This window comes from Malaclemys terrapin, chromosome 7 (assembly GCF_027887155.1).
Source record: "Malaclemys terrapin pileata isolate rMalTer1 chromosome 7, rMalTer1.hap1, whole genome shotgun sequence".
In the NCBI taxonomy this organism is placed as follows: Eukaryota; Metazoa; Chordata; order Testudines; family Emydidae; genus Malaclemys; species Malaclemys terrapin.
The window spans coordinates 22,705,759-22,723,327 of NC_071511.1; the positions used below are offsets into that span (position 1 = coordinate 22,705,759).

The 17,569-nt window shown below is 41.3% G+C and overlaps 1 protein-coding gene across 2 annotated transcripts in view; it reads right to left on the minus strand.

Annotated features, from left to right (window-relative positions):
* The window catches only part of MGLL (monoglyceride lipase), an 88,421-nt gene that overhangs the window by 47,699 nt on the left and 23,153 nt on the right, over nucleotides 1–17,569 (minus strand). For both annotated transcript variants that reach the window (XM_054034077.1, XM_054034076.1), the window contains exon 3: nucleotides 13,109–13,215. In XM_054034077.1, coding sequence (XP_053890052.1) covers nucleotides 13,109–13,215 — 107 coding nt within the window. The remainder of the gene's footprint in view (nucleotides 1–13,108; nucleotides 13,216–17,569) is intronic.

Sequence of the window (17,569 nt, forward strand, 5' to 3'; positions counted from 1 at the left end):
GTGCAGTGCTTGGCTTGCAGATACTGCTGGGGGATATTTATTTCTTTTAAAATAACCGTCTCCAGTTTTTTAAAATATGAAACATTTCTATTGGTTTTAGGGTTTGTAGAAGTTTGTTTTAAAAAAAATACAATTTGGGGGCAAATCTGAAATCAGTGACCCTTCAAAAGCTCTCATGACAATTAACAGACGTTACTATTTATAGAAAATCAGTTCTGGGCTGCTATTTACAGAATAAACTGACTTATTTGACTCAGGACTGGGAGCCCTATAGCTATGTGTCATATTTTGTGAATGAGCCAGTCAATAAACAATAAAAATAGACCCCAAAGCCACTGCAGAATAAAGGGTGCTTGGGTTCATTTATTTTGACAATTGCAATTCAGGCCCCAACCCTGCAATCGGATCTGTGTGGGAAGACCATTATATCTGAGAAGAGAACCTGTTTGAAGTCAACAGAGCTCTGTGGGGGTTTGAAACTCCGTCTGCATGGATCCAAATACAGGGCTGGGGCCTTCGTTTTCATCTGCTGATAACACTTCATAAGGCTAATGTACTGTATTTAGCAAAAAACAATGAAGTCTTATCACACCACACACCTGTTAAAAACTTGCTGTGACGTGAGTGAGATTGCTACATTTTTACACAAATTCTAAAGCATAGGGCTTAGCGAGTTAAAGGTTAGTGAGGATCTGACTCCACCTATGACTGTTGGTTATTTATCTTGTTTTGGATTTTGAGGAGCAGGTAGGTCAGACTTTTGATTTGTAATTAAAGAAATCTAAAATACACATCTACCCCGATATAATGTGACCCGCTATAACACGAATTCAGATATAACGTGCTAAGCAGCGCTCCGGGGGGGCTGGGCTGCACGCTCCGGCGGATCAAAGCAAGTTCGATATAATGTGGGTTCACCAATAACGCAGTAAGATTTTTTTTGGCTCCTGAGGACAGCGTTATATCGGGGAAGAGGTGTATCTTCCATTTTTTTTTTTTTCAAATGTGATCCCGCCCCTGACTTTCCTTCCCTTAGTGTGGTGGTGGTTCAGTTCAGCTGCAGAAAAACTTAGTTTTACCCGTTAGTTTCCAGCATAGGGTACAATAACCATAAAAATGTAAACTGAGATGAAACAGCAAAGCTGCCCATATAATCAATGGGGAAGCATTTAACTTTGCTTCATGGAGTAGCCCTTCCCTTTCCATTGCTTGTGTCGAATAACAAAGCACTCATGGGACCCTCTAATAATTTTACTCCTCAGTTTGCTGATAAGTGGGGGGCTGATCCAAAAAGCGCTCAGATTTCCCTCAGCTCCCACCAGCCACCACGGGATTTGAGGGTACTCGGTGCCCTGCAAGAGATACTCAGCAACACACAGAGAAGGAACTAGTGCAGCCAGTTTTCCCGGGCTAAGATGACAAACTGAACATCTGTGTAAAGATACATTTACATGGGAGGAGTCACCCACAATTGCCTCATAAAACACAACCTTTCAAATTAGACACGGCCGACAAGTAAACAATAGGAAAACCAGTCAGTTGATCATGTTAATGAAATGCTGTTGGTATGGAAAAAATCGTCCTGGTAAAGGTGAAAACACATACACTTTTCTTTCTATACCACACTCCAGACGAGTAAGAAATCGAGTTCAAAACAGCTCCTTGAAAATGGATCTGCCATGATTATGGGTACAACCAATGACTATTTTTAAGGGGTTCACTTCCTTACACCCCCCAAATATTCAGATATAATTTGGAAATAAAGTGCCTGTTGCCAGCTACTGGAATGATCTGCGAAGCTACACAGGGCACATGCCATATTTGCCCTATGACTTTTTCTTTCCTTTTTAGTCTGAAGCTATAGGTCCTTCTGAATAAACTCTTACAGCCAAACCTTTAGAGTCAATACAGGTACACTGATTCACACCAGCCCTTAGACTGATAATTTATGGCAAACCTGACATCTGCACAGTAACCTAGGGAAGCAGACATTAGTGATGTTAAATCATCTGCAGCTCCAGTAACAGAAACATCTGGCTCTTGTATTTCCATCTTCTAATGGGAGCATGCAGATGAATTCCTGAAGCTAGCCGTGCAGTTTTATTTTGGGGCGGGGAGGGGGTTGTTGAAAATGTAATGACAAGGTGCTGTCAACTGTACTTTGCTAATGGTAAAATGTGGAACAGTTACAAATTATGGGGAAAAATCTACTCTCTGTGACACTTTGGTGGAGTTGTTCTGGATATGCACCAGTGCACATGAATTGCTATGGGAATTGATTTACATCTTGAAGGGGTCTCTCCAGAACACAACACTGTGGCATTTGCCCAGCTCTTTGCGCCAACATTGTTGAGGTTCCCTGAAACCAACAACTTGTAAAATTAAATGGAACTGCTTCTCCTTTCACTTACATGAGTTTTGTGTGGGTGGATCTGCGATGTCTTCAGTGGTAGGTTTCACCTAATTAATATTGTTGTACATGAGAAGAGAGTCATAGCCAGTGTACAGTAGAACCTCAGCATTACAATCACCTCAGGAATGGGGGTTGTTCACAACTCTGAAATGTTCATAACTATAAACAAAACGTTATGGGTGTTCTTTCAAAAGTTTACAACGGAACATTGACTTAATACAGCTTTGAAACTTTACTATTGTGATAAATTCAGGACAGACAGCTGCAGGGGGGACAGGACGGGGTAGAAATCAGTCTCAGAGGGTTAAAAGGCCTTCCTCCCTATCAACTGAGGAGGGGTAACTACAGGTCAATCAGGTTCACCTGAGATGGGGTTACCAGAGTATCAATTAGAATCAGCTGAGAGGGAGCTACCTGAGGTTAATTAGGATCAGCTGATTCCAACTAAGGGCTGCCTGAGACCTTTTTAAACCCTCCCCTGGGGGAAGAAGGGAGAGGAGCAGAGAGAGAAGGAGTTCTGCTTCCAGGAGGTTAGGAGCAGCAAGACAGTGAGCCTCACCAGGAGGAAAGGCTACTTTCCCTTCTATAAGGGAGAAAAAGAAGCTAAAAAGACTGGTGGAGAGAAGGAATGGACTTCCCCTCTGCCACCAAGAGGGAATATATTACCCAAACCTGTCTTGCCAGGGCTAAAAGCAGTGGAGGCTGGGGAGACTGAGAAGGTGCCTTGCCACACTATGTAGAAGAAAAATGCTGCTTTTCCCCTTATTTTTTTTAGTAGTTTATTTAACACAGCACTGTAGTGTATTTTCTTTTTCTGGTCTCTGTTGCTGCCTGATTGTGTACTTCTGGTTCCAAATGTGGTGTGTGTTTGACTGATGAGTCTGTGACTGTGATGTTTTGAAACTCTGAGGTTCTACTGTATTTACATACATGGGGGGGGGGGGTTCCCATATTTGGACTCAGAATGTGATCTCAAGTTTACTGAAGTCAATAGAGTCTCTATTGGTGTAAGAGGTTGAATTAGGCTCAGTGACTTCACTGGAGTTCTCTGGATTTACACCAGAGTAACTGGGATCAGAATCTGGCCTTTGATTTGTATCACTGGCAAGGTAGTATTGCAATTCAGGGGAGAAGGCTGCATTATAACATTTCACTTAAAAGCCTATTAAATCAACCTCTAGAAAAGAAAATTGAGCATCCTTTGCTGCTGTCAAGTGTTCTGTTTTGTAACTTGCAAATCTCCACTTGAGGATTAGGAGCATGATGAGTGGTGTCATGGCAGTTCCTTCTGGCACACTGCTCAACGCGCAATTCCTGACTGCACACGTGGTACAATAGCATGGAATGGAGCTTCAGCCCTTTTCAGGCTTAGCCCCTGGCTCTGAGAATCATGACCTGTCTGAGCCTGTGAGAACTATGCTGGGAAGTAGGTACCCACACACTGTGTCAGGCAGGGATGGAGTTAACTGCTTCCCAAGAGAACGGAGCAGGGCATTTGCTCCAGCAGGAAAGAGAGGACGCCCATCTGGTTCATCAAAGCAGTTCTGTAAATGGGAAGGAAGTGTCCTAGGGGAAGGAGGGAGCAGGGCTAGGAGACTCCTAGATGACTCCTTGACCAGAAGGCAGGAAGACCACAGAAACATGCCTTTGACTGTACTCCTCACGAAAAGCTTTAAATTACAACTGTTTAGTTCCCTTTTATATTGCTTACCCCTGGCTGGAGCGAGCCTGCCTGGGTCTGACAGTGCTCTCTCACCTTTGGCCCAAGTTCCCCTCTGGCCCACACCTCTCAAATTTCCCTCATTTTATTCCCAAAGGTGCCTGTGTTCCATACAAACTTGGTATCCCCTTAATCTTACGACTGATAGTTATTCATCTCAGATATAAAGAATCCTGGGGCTGGGGTTGAAGGGAGTTCTTTACATGGAAAGATGGAATCCCTTTGAGTGTCCTGCATGAATCATGTTTTGGTGTTCCTCATTCTGGATCTTTGTCATGCAGTGTGCCCCCTATTGGGGCAATGGCAGGTTGAGAAGTGTGGTCTGGAAGTTAGCCAGCAGCCATGGGCTCTCTGGTGAAAGGTATGTGCCTTAAAAAGACAGTACTTTGTTTCTTCTGTTGTTGTTTCCCCCTTTTTAAATAGTATCTGGTATTACAGTCTTTGGCCATCCTTGTGTGAGCACCAACAGCAAGGTGATTATGTCCAGGGAGCAGCTCTTGAGAAAATACATCACCTCATAGAACAACCTAGTGACACTTCTTCCTTTGTTCATTATTGAGAGTCAATTAACTATGAACACCGGGGCAGGCCAGCCAGATCTGACAGTATGTCTAAATTTGTTTCTGATTTTTTTTTAAAAAAGAACATGTTAATGTTTAATTGACATGTTCCACTCCCTTGGTTGTATGTGCATTTGTGGTAACGCTGCATGCAACCTTGGTGTGCAATTTTGCATCTTTCTGGACTGAAAAACAGTCCCTGGGACTGATTCTCCTCTCATTTACATCTGTGTAATTCTGGAGTAACTACACTGAAGTCCATGGAGTGACCCTAGTTTCTCACCAGAGTGAGAGGAGAATCAGACTCCCTGGGTCTAACAGCTGGACAGGAGACTGAGAGGTGAATCCTCACTTCACTCCCTAAAGTAACGGAGGGGCAAAACATGTTGAGTAAATCTATGCCCATGCTCCAAATCTGGATGCTTCAAGGTAAGCATTCCACTGCAGCCTGTGCCAGCACTGTCAGCTGTATGCTGTCTCGTTGTCGGTTTTTAGTTCAGTGTGGTCCAACGGGTTCCTGGTATGACAATGTTGTTGCATCTTACTTCACAGGGGGTTGAGCCAAAAATAAAAACCACAGTTGCATTTCTCTATTAATATGTGGTCTCTTCCAGCATGAGAAACGCTGTAAGTATTTGCTTTCATGACTCATCAAGTATTTTCCTTCTGTCTTACAGTAACCTTCTTCAAATGGAAGCACTGTAAAATACACTGTGGGGCTCAATCCTATGTAGGCAGGGAATTTGCATTATATGATCCTGATAGGTCATATTCAGATCTTATACACTGCTCATGCTAAAAGACACATTCACTATTGAGATAACCGTACTCCAGAAGAAGCTGGGTATGCAGGTCTAGAACGTGGCCTGCAGATGACCTCTTTAATAAAAGTGCAACATGGAGAGGCTACCTCCATGTCCACAGAAGATGGACCCAATGCATGCTGGGATCTGTGGGCTCTATGGGCTGAACCACTGTATTAAAGAGGAGGGTGGCTGCCATATGCTCCACTTCATTCAAATAAAAGGCCTTGAAGTCAATGGGAATTGAGCACTAGGCGTGGCCTTAGACTCCTGACAAATTGCCAGTGTGGCCCTGGCTTGGGCCGAGTGAAACATAATGCTAAAGTCTAGGCTCTCTTGGCATCCGAGGGCTGTTTGGGACCATCTCTGCTATTTATAAATAATTCTATTTGTCCAAAGTTGCTGAAGTACAAAGTACCAGAAAAGTCCATTCTAAATTGTGCTTGGGGGTCAAACAAACCCAGTTCCCCACTTACCAGAGCAGCTGGAGATAGGCATGACAGGTTTCATTCTGACCGGAGCTCATCAGCTGTAGGCAACTGGCTTCCAAAATCATCTTTGGTTAATTTAACTTTTTTTTTTTTTTCCTTCAATTTTGTCTGCTACTACTATGTTCTGAGAAAAGGACATTCTTACACCTCTGACATGGTCAAGTCTCTACTTTAAAGTTGGACTTTTAAAATTAATATTTAAATACAGTAGAACCTCAGTGTTACGAACACCTGGGGAATGGGGGTTGTTCATAACTCAGAAATATTTGTAGCGCTGAATAAAATGTTATGGTTCTTTCAAAAGTTTACAACTGAACATTGACTTAATTCAGCTTTGAAACTTTACTATGCAGAAGAAAAATCCTGCGTTTAACCATTTTAATGTAAATGAAACAAGCACAGAAACAGTTTCCTTATCTTGCCAAAATCTTTTTTTAAAAACTTAAATGTAAACCACTAAAAAAATTAACACAGTACTGTCCTGTATTGTGTTTTTTATTTATTTATTTATTTATTTTATTTTATTGGTCTCTGCTGCTGCCTGATTGCATACTTCTGGTTCCAAATGAGGTGTGTGATTGATTGACTGGTCACTTTGTAACTCTGGTGTTCGTAACTCTGAGGTTCTGCTGTAATCAAAATCAGTTAGCCAAATCCTTGCCTCCTCCCATCCTCATTCACTTGGCTAGACCTAGAGCTTCCACACAGGCCGGGGAGGGAGGAATCCAATAGTCAGCATCTGCAGAGCTGCGCTAGGGGTGCACTTGCTCTTGCAGTTACAAGAACTGCTGGATAGGGACTCTACACTGCACTTGAAACCCTATTGCATGGGGTGGGGAAGGACCCTGGGTGGAGCTGCTGGTTTTGCCACATGCTAGGCAAGATGTATCCCTTAGAGCTTTTCAGCCAAGCTCTAGGGGATTTCAGAGCTTTGCTAAGCTTTCACAGCTTGAGTCCCCATAACTGAGAGTTAACAAATAGCAGGGGATTTTAGTCTAGGTTATTACCAAGGGGCCCTTTTGTCTCTAGCTCTCCAAACCAGAAATGGCATGATCTATTGTAATATCTAGTCTAGAGCCATGCGATGATCATGCTTTCCATGTTTACCTTTCATCCCATGATTTCTAACTGCTTTACATATGTTAAATATCATGCAGAATGCCTCCCCCCCCCCCCCCCCCCCGTGAGGCAGGTCAGTATTGTTATCTTAATCTTACAGATGGAGAAAGTGAGGCTCAAGGAAGTTATGCTTGCACTATGAATCAGTGGCAGAACTGGAATGAAACTGGGGATGACTGCCTATTCTATGTCCTAGCTAGTAGACAACATTGCCGCCCTCTCAAGAGCGCAGCAATGTTTCTGGCTGTCTTTCTTTTACTTACAAGGAGGGGGATGGATGAGCTGCAGTGGTGAATTGCAGGGAGAGTTGTATGGCTCCCATATAATGAATAACATGGCTGGAGATTCAAAATATTATCGAAGAGCTTTTGCAGCTGAGGAAATATTCAGACTACCATTGCTCTCATAAGAAGCTCTCTATGCTGTAGTTCTTATAGCTATAAGAGGTACGATTTACATTTATGGTTTCATAAATCCATCCTGCCTTGATCCCAGGGGCTGGATTAATAACACATTAGCAGCCCCCTTTCAACCCAAATGATCCTGTGATCATAAAAGATTTAGAGACAAGTCAAGTCTAGGTAATTTGAAGAATAAAGATTATTTCTCCCTCAGACTATACTGAAAAGTCTAACCTGAAGCTCATAAGACTTTTCTCTTACCAGACTATGCAGACAGCAACTCAAAGTAAGGGAGTAAGGAGAAAATGACCCTGCCATAGACCCTATCTGACAAAGGAGAATGAGTTCTGTGACTCTGTAGACTTGGAGACCTTCCAGAATCAAATCATTAGTAAAGTTATTAAAAGAAAGATATCCGGGTGTGAAATTAACTTCACCTGTATATAAGAAGTGAGGTTTTTACTCACGAAAGCTTATGCCCAAATAAATCTGTTAGTCTTTAAGGTGCCACCAGACTCCTTGTTGTTTTTGTAGATACAGACTAACACGGCTACCCCCTGATACTTGTATACAGATGGAATGCATGGAGATAGCGGGGAAATACAAAGCGAGATCAGGACACAAGGTCTGCAGCCCTTTGATGCCACTTGTGCACTGTGTTAAGACCACTTGATTTGCATAATTGCAGACCTTGTGCCCCCTCTTTTGGCCCACTGCCAATGTTGCCCTCTATGGTGTGCTGTTGAGAATAAAATCACTGGGTACCAGGAATCCTAACAGTTCTGGGCACAAGCTGTCCCCAGCTGGGATCACAAAGACATTTCCTCCCCCCCCCAGCAATGTCCAAGTAACATTCTGGAGTTCAAAACAGCCTCCCATGAAAAATCTTACAGTAGCTACTGTCAGAGGGAATACAGGACTGCGCCTCATGGCAATTTAAGTTCCTGCTGCAGAGAAGCCAATATTTTTTTTTCTACTGAGCAGTCTTTGAGTCATAGAAATCAGAGACAGACCAGACCATTACGGCTCACTGAGCTCACCCACAACCATAGCAAGATTGTTCCTTGCAGAACTGAGCGCTTTGTCCAAACCAACTCTAAACTCCTGCCCAGGCTTCCACCATCCCTGTGTGGGACCAGACTGGAGTCTGCTTGACCTTATTATTAGGGAACGTTGCTAGCCAGACATTTTCCTTTCCTTTTATTACATGACCTGTTGCTTCTCACCTGCAGAACCACCCTAATCCTTGCTCTTATTAACACTGACACTCTATCATTTCCGCCCCCCTGCCCCAGCCTGTATGTATTTAGTCCTTTTAACCTTTCCTTATAGATCAATCCTTCCCAGTGCTATGAACAAATAGAATATTTCTGTTCTCACCAACAAGGGTCTTGCAACTCACCAACAGTTGCAAGAACAAAACAGCGACCCTGCTGAAAAATCCCAAACATTTGATGCATTTTTAAATCTACAGCTCCAGCTGGTTTCTTCTTTTTAAAGTAAGAGTTTTATCAAGTCTGGAATCTGATGAGAAAATTAATGGAAAGCATAAGCATTAGTGGATCTCTGTCTGAGGGGACTTCCAACTCACCACAGAAGCAAACCACGTACAAAGTAGCAGCAGGGTACTTCAGTTAGGAAGTTCTAAAGAATCTATATAAGCTACAAGAGCAACATCTTTCCCTTCATTTTGATCTGACTTTACAGATAATTTAGAGCATGCAATTCACCTGGTGGTCCTCTAAGTTTCAAAGCAGGGTGAAAGACTGGGAGGTGTCTACACATTCTGTGCATCAGAAAGGGGAGACTTTATGGGAGCTCTGAATATACCTGCACAGACGAGAAGCACCGAGGGACTGGATACTGACATTGTGCTTAAGCAAACCGAGTGGCTAGGAACCTCCCCGTAGTGGGGATGGAGGGAGGGGGCAGATTATTTCATCCTTCCTCCTAATGACAGCCACTTATGTTACACTCATAAGGAGCACTAGCAAGTCCATGTAAAAGGAAAAAAATATTGCAACATACTGAAAAGGGATAAGAGATAAGTAAATACAAGATTCTGTTGCTATCTACAAAAATGTAAACACCGTGGTAACTGCTATTAGTTGATACCCATCTATAAAAGTGAAATAGTAGTTCTTTTGGGCTCTGGTCATGTAACGCAATCAAAGTAAATATAAAACTCACCACAACAGACAAAACAGGATAGGGTCTACAATGAGAGTGGATGGAACACTTTGAACTTTAATAAATTAAAGTGCTTTGCATGTGAAAATGAAGCCAGGTTCTCTATCCTTCAGCTTCATTTTCTTTGGCTCTTAGTTTCATGGATCCCTAAGGCTATCACATCCTATCTAAAGCATGTCTCCAAAACAGGCAGCAATCGCCCCAATCCACAGAAAACATAACATCTCCAACATAAATTTGTTGCTGATGAGTGATTCTTCAGTGTGTCCCCAATAAATCAAAGACCTTCCAGGACAACCAATGTAGACATATTCTTTTTTTTTTTTTTACTATCATCAGAGCTTCACAAAAAAATAGGTTTCCTCTTTTTAAATTAAACTGAAGGCAACACAGAAAACTTTTCAGGACTTGGAAAATAACTTCATGAAGTGAGAGGGAAGGTTGAGAGCACAAATCAGTACTGTAAGGGTCAAAAACCTTACAAGAATGTTGCAGTTATTAAAAACAAAAACAACTATCAAAAAAACCAACCCCAAAACCCAACCACTCTGAATTCTGGAAATTCAGAATTTAAATTAAATTCAGAGATTAAATTTCAAAGAAACACAAATGTTATGAACATCTAGAAATGCACAGCAAGGTCATCCAAACAACCTTAACTCTGCCCCATGTTGTGATGCCCTGAGTAAACCAAGAAACTTTGAAATAACATTTTTCATCCATAATAAACAGGTTTATCACATGAAGGACCACAAAAACCAGACACTGGAGACAATGGAGAAAATCTTTCTATATTACAAAGGAACTCTTTGTTTTTCTTCTGCCAGATGCTCTCATGCTTTATCGTAGGCTCAAAACAAAGTAATGTTTGACTGACTATTTTGGGAGATGTAATGGAGAATTAAGCATTCTTGTGGCATTAAGTTATCATCAATTTGGGGAAATTTTCCAATAAGGGACATTTTTTACCATTTAAAGCAGTCTGTTACTGTGTTTGGAAACTTCTGCTGGGGAGTATGCCCAAATAATATAACCTGACTCAGAACAGTTATTTGCAGTGTTGTTGTAGCCATATTAAAGAGACAGGGTAGGTGAGGTAATATCTTTTATTGGACCAACTTCTGTAGGTGAGAGACAAGCTTTTGAACTACACAGAGCTCTTCTGAAGGAAAAGGAAAAACAGAGTTCCTTTGTAATATAGAAAGGTTTTCCACATTGTCTCCAGTATCTGATTTTTGTGGTCCTTTATGTGATAAACCTGTTTGTTATGGATGGAAAATGTTATGGCAAAGTTTCTGGGTTTATTTTTCTGAAGAGCTCAGTGTGGCTTGAATGCTTGTCTCTTTCACCAACAAAATTTGGTCTCTCTCAGAACAGTTAGTTAGCTGAGTATCTTTACCGGTTGCAAAGTCAATAATGATGCTCTAATTTGGATACTGCTATTCAAAGAATGTAAGAAAAGAATGGAATTGTTCTCTGTTAATAAAAGAATATTTGCAGTTCTCTAGCCTAAAAGATATTCACGGCGACACAGAGTGAATACGCTTCTCTTTATATAGTGCAATAACTCCTGACAGGTACCTTTGCTTTCAAAGCTCCTTTTCTGTCTCAAGATGTGGCATTCTCTCCCTACTAAATTTACACTATAAAGTGCTGTGTCTTGTTGCTGTTTCCATTTCCATCCCATTAAATATTATTTTTTTAAATCTGCTACTTCAATCTTGTTAAAAGTTTTCTTGTGAGGAGCATAAGGAACTAAAGTAAAAAAGCAACAACAGCCCCACATTCCAGAGTGCCCAGATCTTTACAGCTCTGGCATTCAAACAAATCACTTAGGTGTGCACTAAAATTCTGCATCGCTCGTATGTGGAATAATAGCAGAAATCTGGGTGGCTACAGAGGCAGCCTCACATACAATAGGGAGTCTGCTCAACACACTATATGATCTTTCTCATCAACTTTATGCCACGTGAGAAAAAGAAACACTTTCCACCTGGATAACTACATATATAAAGCCTGACTAGCCCCACTTATGCAGGTGTAACTCAAAAGGAAGTCTATTGAAAGTAATGGCGTTACAGTGGTGTTAAAATTGTATAAGTGAAAGGAGAAACAGGCCCATACTGTCTGCAAAGATTTTTCTGTCCTGGCCAACTGCCTGTTTGCCTGTTGTTAAAGCCAACCCTGTATGTGGTGTTTCATTCACTCTTCATACAATCACAGCTTTGTAAAAATATGACAATTTAATTGACTACCAGACTATCTCTATCCTAAGGAAACCTAGGGCCCATTTCTGCTCTGAGATGCCAGTGCTGAAACTCAATGACAGTCTCAAGTGCATATCTAAAGGGAGAATGTGGATATTGGGTCTCGCTGAGGTTTTACCATTGTTCTTGAAGACCAGATGGGTCTCTGCTGGATCTCAAATTTCCTAAACTCTGAAGTGGTCAGATTTGTGAGACATCTCAGGCTAAATTCAGAGGTAATGTGTACAGAGATGTAATTTACACGTCAGTAAGTGTGTGTCAGAGGGGCGGGGGACTACAGGACAAATTATGGTCTTGATTTCAGTCAAGAAAAGCCAAAGATACCTAGCAGTATCTACACTGAATTTTTCACAGCCCTGAGTGAAGTAGCTAGGACAACCTAAATGTTAGGTGCAAACCAGGCCCAAGTTACATCAGCGTAGATTCATACCACTTCTCCTACCACCCATCTCTGAATTTGGCCTCACTGCTGCTCATCCACTGCCCTGATCAATCCCATTTATTTATTTTGCTGATTTGTATAGCAGCTATCACAGAGGCAGCTGTATGCAATGATAAAAACAAAACAAAGGCTTAAAGGGACAGGAGAATGGCAAGCTGTGAGTGCAGGAAAAGGCAGGAGGGGACCGCTGCAGGACAAGGAAACAAATCATTTAAAATATTGTTGGGCTGTCCCAGTTCCTGGGGATTGCTAGAGAGGTCACTCACCCTTTGTCTGTTTGTGTCCTGAGGGAAGGCCTTCAGGTTCAGTGAGAGTGTGAAAGACACACTGCCATTTCAGCATCAACTTGGGGTGATTCAGGATAGTAGCTATGGTGACCCTAAGAGGGAGGGGCAAAAATCCCCACTACAACCAGAGACAAGGCGCAACAGTGACAATCCCATAAGGAGAGGATAAAAATAGTGTAAATGGTGGCTCCATAAGGACAAGGCTGAGAAAACCCAAGGAACTGGTGTGGCCATTTGATAGGCTAGATTAGACAGGCAGTACTACATGATGCATTAATCAATTCTTTCCCTTTTACGCTGGTATATAATTAATTGATTTTCTTTTTTTCTTCCTGCTGAACAGTTTTAACTCCATTCACCTTGCTACGGCCCTGATCTGCTATACGTCACATGCTGTTTCTTTTATAATACTCACCATGGTCATGAGCAAATACAAACAAGTTAAGTCCTGTCAGCATCTGGGCTAAGTCATCATAGCGGCCGCAGTGTTCCCCAGCACCATGAGCGATAAACACGAGGGCCCTAAATGGAGCATCAAGGTATAAAGCATTAACTTGGAAATCAGCCTAGAAAGGCACCAGAGCTGTGGGTAAAAACAGCATCATCATTTTATCAACAAGCACCTCAGACGTCAACAAATTCAAGCCAGGTAAATGTGGGGCCCAAGTGGCATTTAACTGATGGTAACATGGTGAGAAAGGGAGCAGATTGTCCATAAAGACCTAGGAGCGTATGAGAAGAAATAACATCAAACGAACCTCTAACAGATGGCTTGATGGCGGCAGGCCTTTAGCTAGATGTGAGCCAGTTGCACACTGGATGGATGTACTGTACTTTTCCACCTGGCTCAGCACGAGGCTGCCACAATGGGAAGCTACAGGTCAATATTGTAGGTGGGTCTCTGTAACTCTCTTTTATCAGTCTAATTACATTCTGGACTGGACTTTGCTCCTATGGAAATCAATGGAAGTGTTGCGATTGACTTCAGTGGGATCAAGGTTAGGACCTCTCTCTGTAGTTTCACCCAGATATATTATTATTCACTTTCTGACTTAAATTGTTCTGACTTATATTGCTGCACACACTGTTAAATGGTTACTGGATTTCAACAAAAATATGATGCAAACCGGAACCCAGGACCTGAGTCGAAGTTTGGGGAATGCTGGACTTGATCCCAACATCAATGTTTTACCCATTTCCAATTTCAACCCAGAAATAGCTGCATTACAGAGATGAGTGAAGTGATTCCTAAACAGTTACAGCAACCTTAGGCTCACAGAGTGTAAACCACTCTAGGATCCTGCTGCGTGAAAGGCGCTATCACTAAGTATTCACATTTTACAAAATTTCTTACCTGTTCAGAGGAATATCATCAAATAATGAAATTAATGGTTTGAGTTCAGAGAAATTTTCCTGTGTCTTTACTGGACAACATTTACGAAGAATGTTGATTTTGTTGTAAAAATAATTATGGCCGAGTGAAGTTTGCTCTGATTGATAGGTCTTTTTTCACCCCTATTAAATTTTAGTGTCACAAATCTGAGTTGTTCATTTAAAGGTGCAATCTGTTGTCAGAACACTTGTAACCATACCAGAGACTGATACTTCTAGTTTTTCAGTATATATAAAAAATCCCAAGATGAACTAATAATAAATGGTAACAACAATTTACATTTAGTGAAATCTTCAACTCTATTTTTACAAGGGTTTTTGATACATCTGTAAAAGATGTAATCACACAAAGAAACTGCTTTGATCTTAGTTATATTTAAACTTAGAGAAGATGCTAGATGCTGTAGTAATTACTGCCCCATCTCTTTGATTAACACTGATTGCAAAATAATTGCTAATGCTAGGCAACTTGACAGACCATCCATTTGAACTAGACAGGCTTCACAAAGCAAAGAGTAGATTCTCTAACAGCTATATAAGGTTACCCTGACATTTCATTAACGCTAATCAGTAATGACAAGTCCAGGAAATGTAGCATCCCTAGCCCATGGCGTTGGAGAGCATTTGATAGGCCACACTAGGGGTTCCAAAATGACCTGTCATACAGCAGTAATGCCTTGAGTTAACATTTCCCTTAGAAAAGGCTAAGAGATCTTAAGCCTTCAGAACAAGGGGTGTAGGGTGGGGGAGAATTCTGAAGCAAACTCAAGATGACTAATGCATATGCTTCAGATCCTGCTTGCTTTGCTTGTCTACAAATCGAACACCAAACCAAAGTAAAGGAATAAAAAGGAGAATTTTTTGCCTGTCTATATCAGGCATTTCCAAGGTGTCCCTCACCATGGTCTCCAGGCACAACATGTAGTTTCTCAGATGACAAGTCATTTAAAATCACATACCAGGTGACCTTCATGGTATGAAATCCCTCGTGAAGTGAGCAAGCTGGTAAAGTGAGAGCCTTGTAGGAAGACATTAATTGCTACTTTATCTTGCAATTACACTGGAGGCTAAATTTTGCTCTCATTCATACCCATGCAGCCTCACTGACTTAGAACCAGATCAGCTAAGGTGCTGAGCACCTTATTGAAATACGTGGAAACAGAGGGAGTTCAATGCTTCACAAAATTAAGGCTATAGGGCCTGATCCTGCAGCCTTTACTCACAAGTAATTCTTAGTCCCAAATGACCGCAACGGAACTAGGATATAGGAGTTCCAAAATTGGATCCTTAAATGTCAGGTGGCAGGGACCTTGTCTTTTATTTGCCTGCAAAGCATCATGGATAAAATTCTCAAATGCATCTGAGGGTATAAACACCCGTGGCTAGCCTGTGTCAGCTGACTCAGGCTCGGGGGGGTTGTGGTTTTGGGACTATAAAACTGTGGTGTAGATGTTCAGATGCGGGCTGGAGTCCGGGCTCTGGAATCACCGTGGACTCCCTCCTATCATAATGCTTGTGAAAGGGAAGAAATACAATACAGCAAATAGGAAACGGTTTTCAGTTTTTATCTTAATGTTCCTTTTTTTGTGTCATTTAAAGTTAACTGCAGGCTTTAGCACTTTGTAGGACTGCAGTGTCTATGGACCTGGCAAGCAACAACTGCAGGGTTGGCCTCCTAGGAAATTGGTCTTAGCATGTACCTTCATCTCCAATTGTCATTCTGCCCACAAGACCATTTGGAAGTGACATGGCTCGGGTAGAAGCCAGTGCTCACAGCTTGAAATGCTTTTCTGAAGACTCAGTTATGCCTGAACCATGTTAATTTCATGGGCTCCATGAGCTCAGCCAGAGGAATGTTTGTGGCGCTTTGGATGCTTCAAATGACTCTGGATGTGGGATCTGTAGTTGCTAAACTTTGTGATTAAACATCATTTTGGACTCAGTTCAGCAAGATACCTAAACTGATGCCAAACTGTAAACATGGATGTAGTCCCAATGAAATCAATGAGACTACACATGTGCTTAAGTACCTTGCTGAATCAGGGTCATTATGGATGGTAGTGGTAAGATTGTGCCATTACTCAGAGAAAGCTGGTGCATGTTTGGTCAAGAATTTTTTAAAATGTATAAATTAATGTTTATTTGGCATATTTTTGTAGCCATTACAGCAAAAGGAGGTCTCAGCTCTCAACGCTTTGAACACTTGTATACTTACCATTATAATTACACGTCCTGTAAAATGTTATTTCTTACTCTTAGCCAGCAATTTAAATTATGCTGGTCTCAAGTCTAGGACACTATGATCCCTGTGCCAGAGGAGAGCAGTTTGCAGGGAATGTATTCAGTCCTGGATCAGTGCCAAGAAAACACTGCTATACTGAGAGACTGGCACTGTTTTAAGGGCTGGTGTCTTGTGATCCCTACCCTCTACCAAGGCTAGAAATAAATGTTTCATACCATTAGAAAATTGGGATTCAAGTCCAGTTGGGCCATGAGATTTACTGTCTTGTATTATTTTATTTATCACGATAGAGACCACTACAAGTATGAACTAGATGGGGTGGGAGGAAGCAAGACTGTAAACAGAATGATGTGACTGTAAGATCTGTTATCTTGTGACCAGACAGGGCTAAAGGCATTTTAGTGGGACTGGCACGCATTCTTTTAGGACCAGAAAATGTCTCCAAGCCCTGAAACTAGACCAGTGATCTGAAGAAAAATTTCACCCCCTGTTTATACTATCAGAAAAAACACAAGCCAAGACCCCAATTCAGGAAAGTATTCCTACTCAGGGCAGTACTTAACTACATGCTTTAGCAACCTGCCTAAGCCCCATTCAAGTTAGTAGGACTTATTAAGCACATGATTAAAGTTAAGCACATAGTTAAATGCTGTCCTGAATAATGATGGTCTGCAGCATACGCATAACTGCTTTCCTGAATCAGAGCCCATCTGACTTGAGCTTATGGCATGTTAATCCATGCTAGACAAGTCTGTCTTTTATATATATATCTATATATCAGATACATTTTCACCATAACCAAAATTACTTTAAAACAGTTTAACTGACATTTGCAGTTTGAAAACTTTGAAATTAAATCCCCTAATGAGATACAAAATCAACTAACAGAAACCAGAGAGTTATCTGGTATGCTGGAAAATTACTGAAAGGAAATACTAGATTTAATTTTACTGCTTTAGCTGATTTATTAACCCTTTCATAGTTGACATCAGCCTGCCTCTTAGAAGTGGAAAGAACAGTTAAAACTCATGTTTATTAAACCTTACAGTAATGGCATTTTCTAGACTACCCAAGAAGTGAATAGTTAGTTGGATACATATGTATATCTGCAGTGTGCAAACAGTTAACTTATTTAAACAGACTATTAGATTTTTCTATATTTTCTACTATTATGTTATTAAAATCACTTATAGCACCATAAATTTGCATGTTAATTTACAGACATATGGTAAGACACATTCC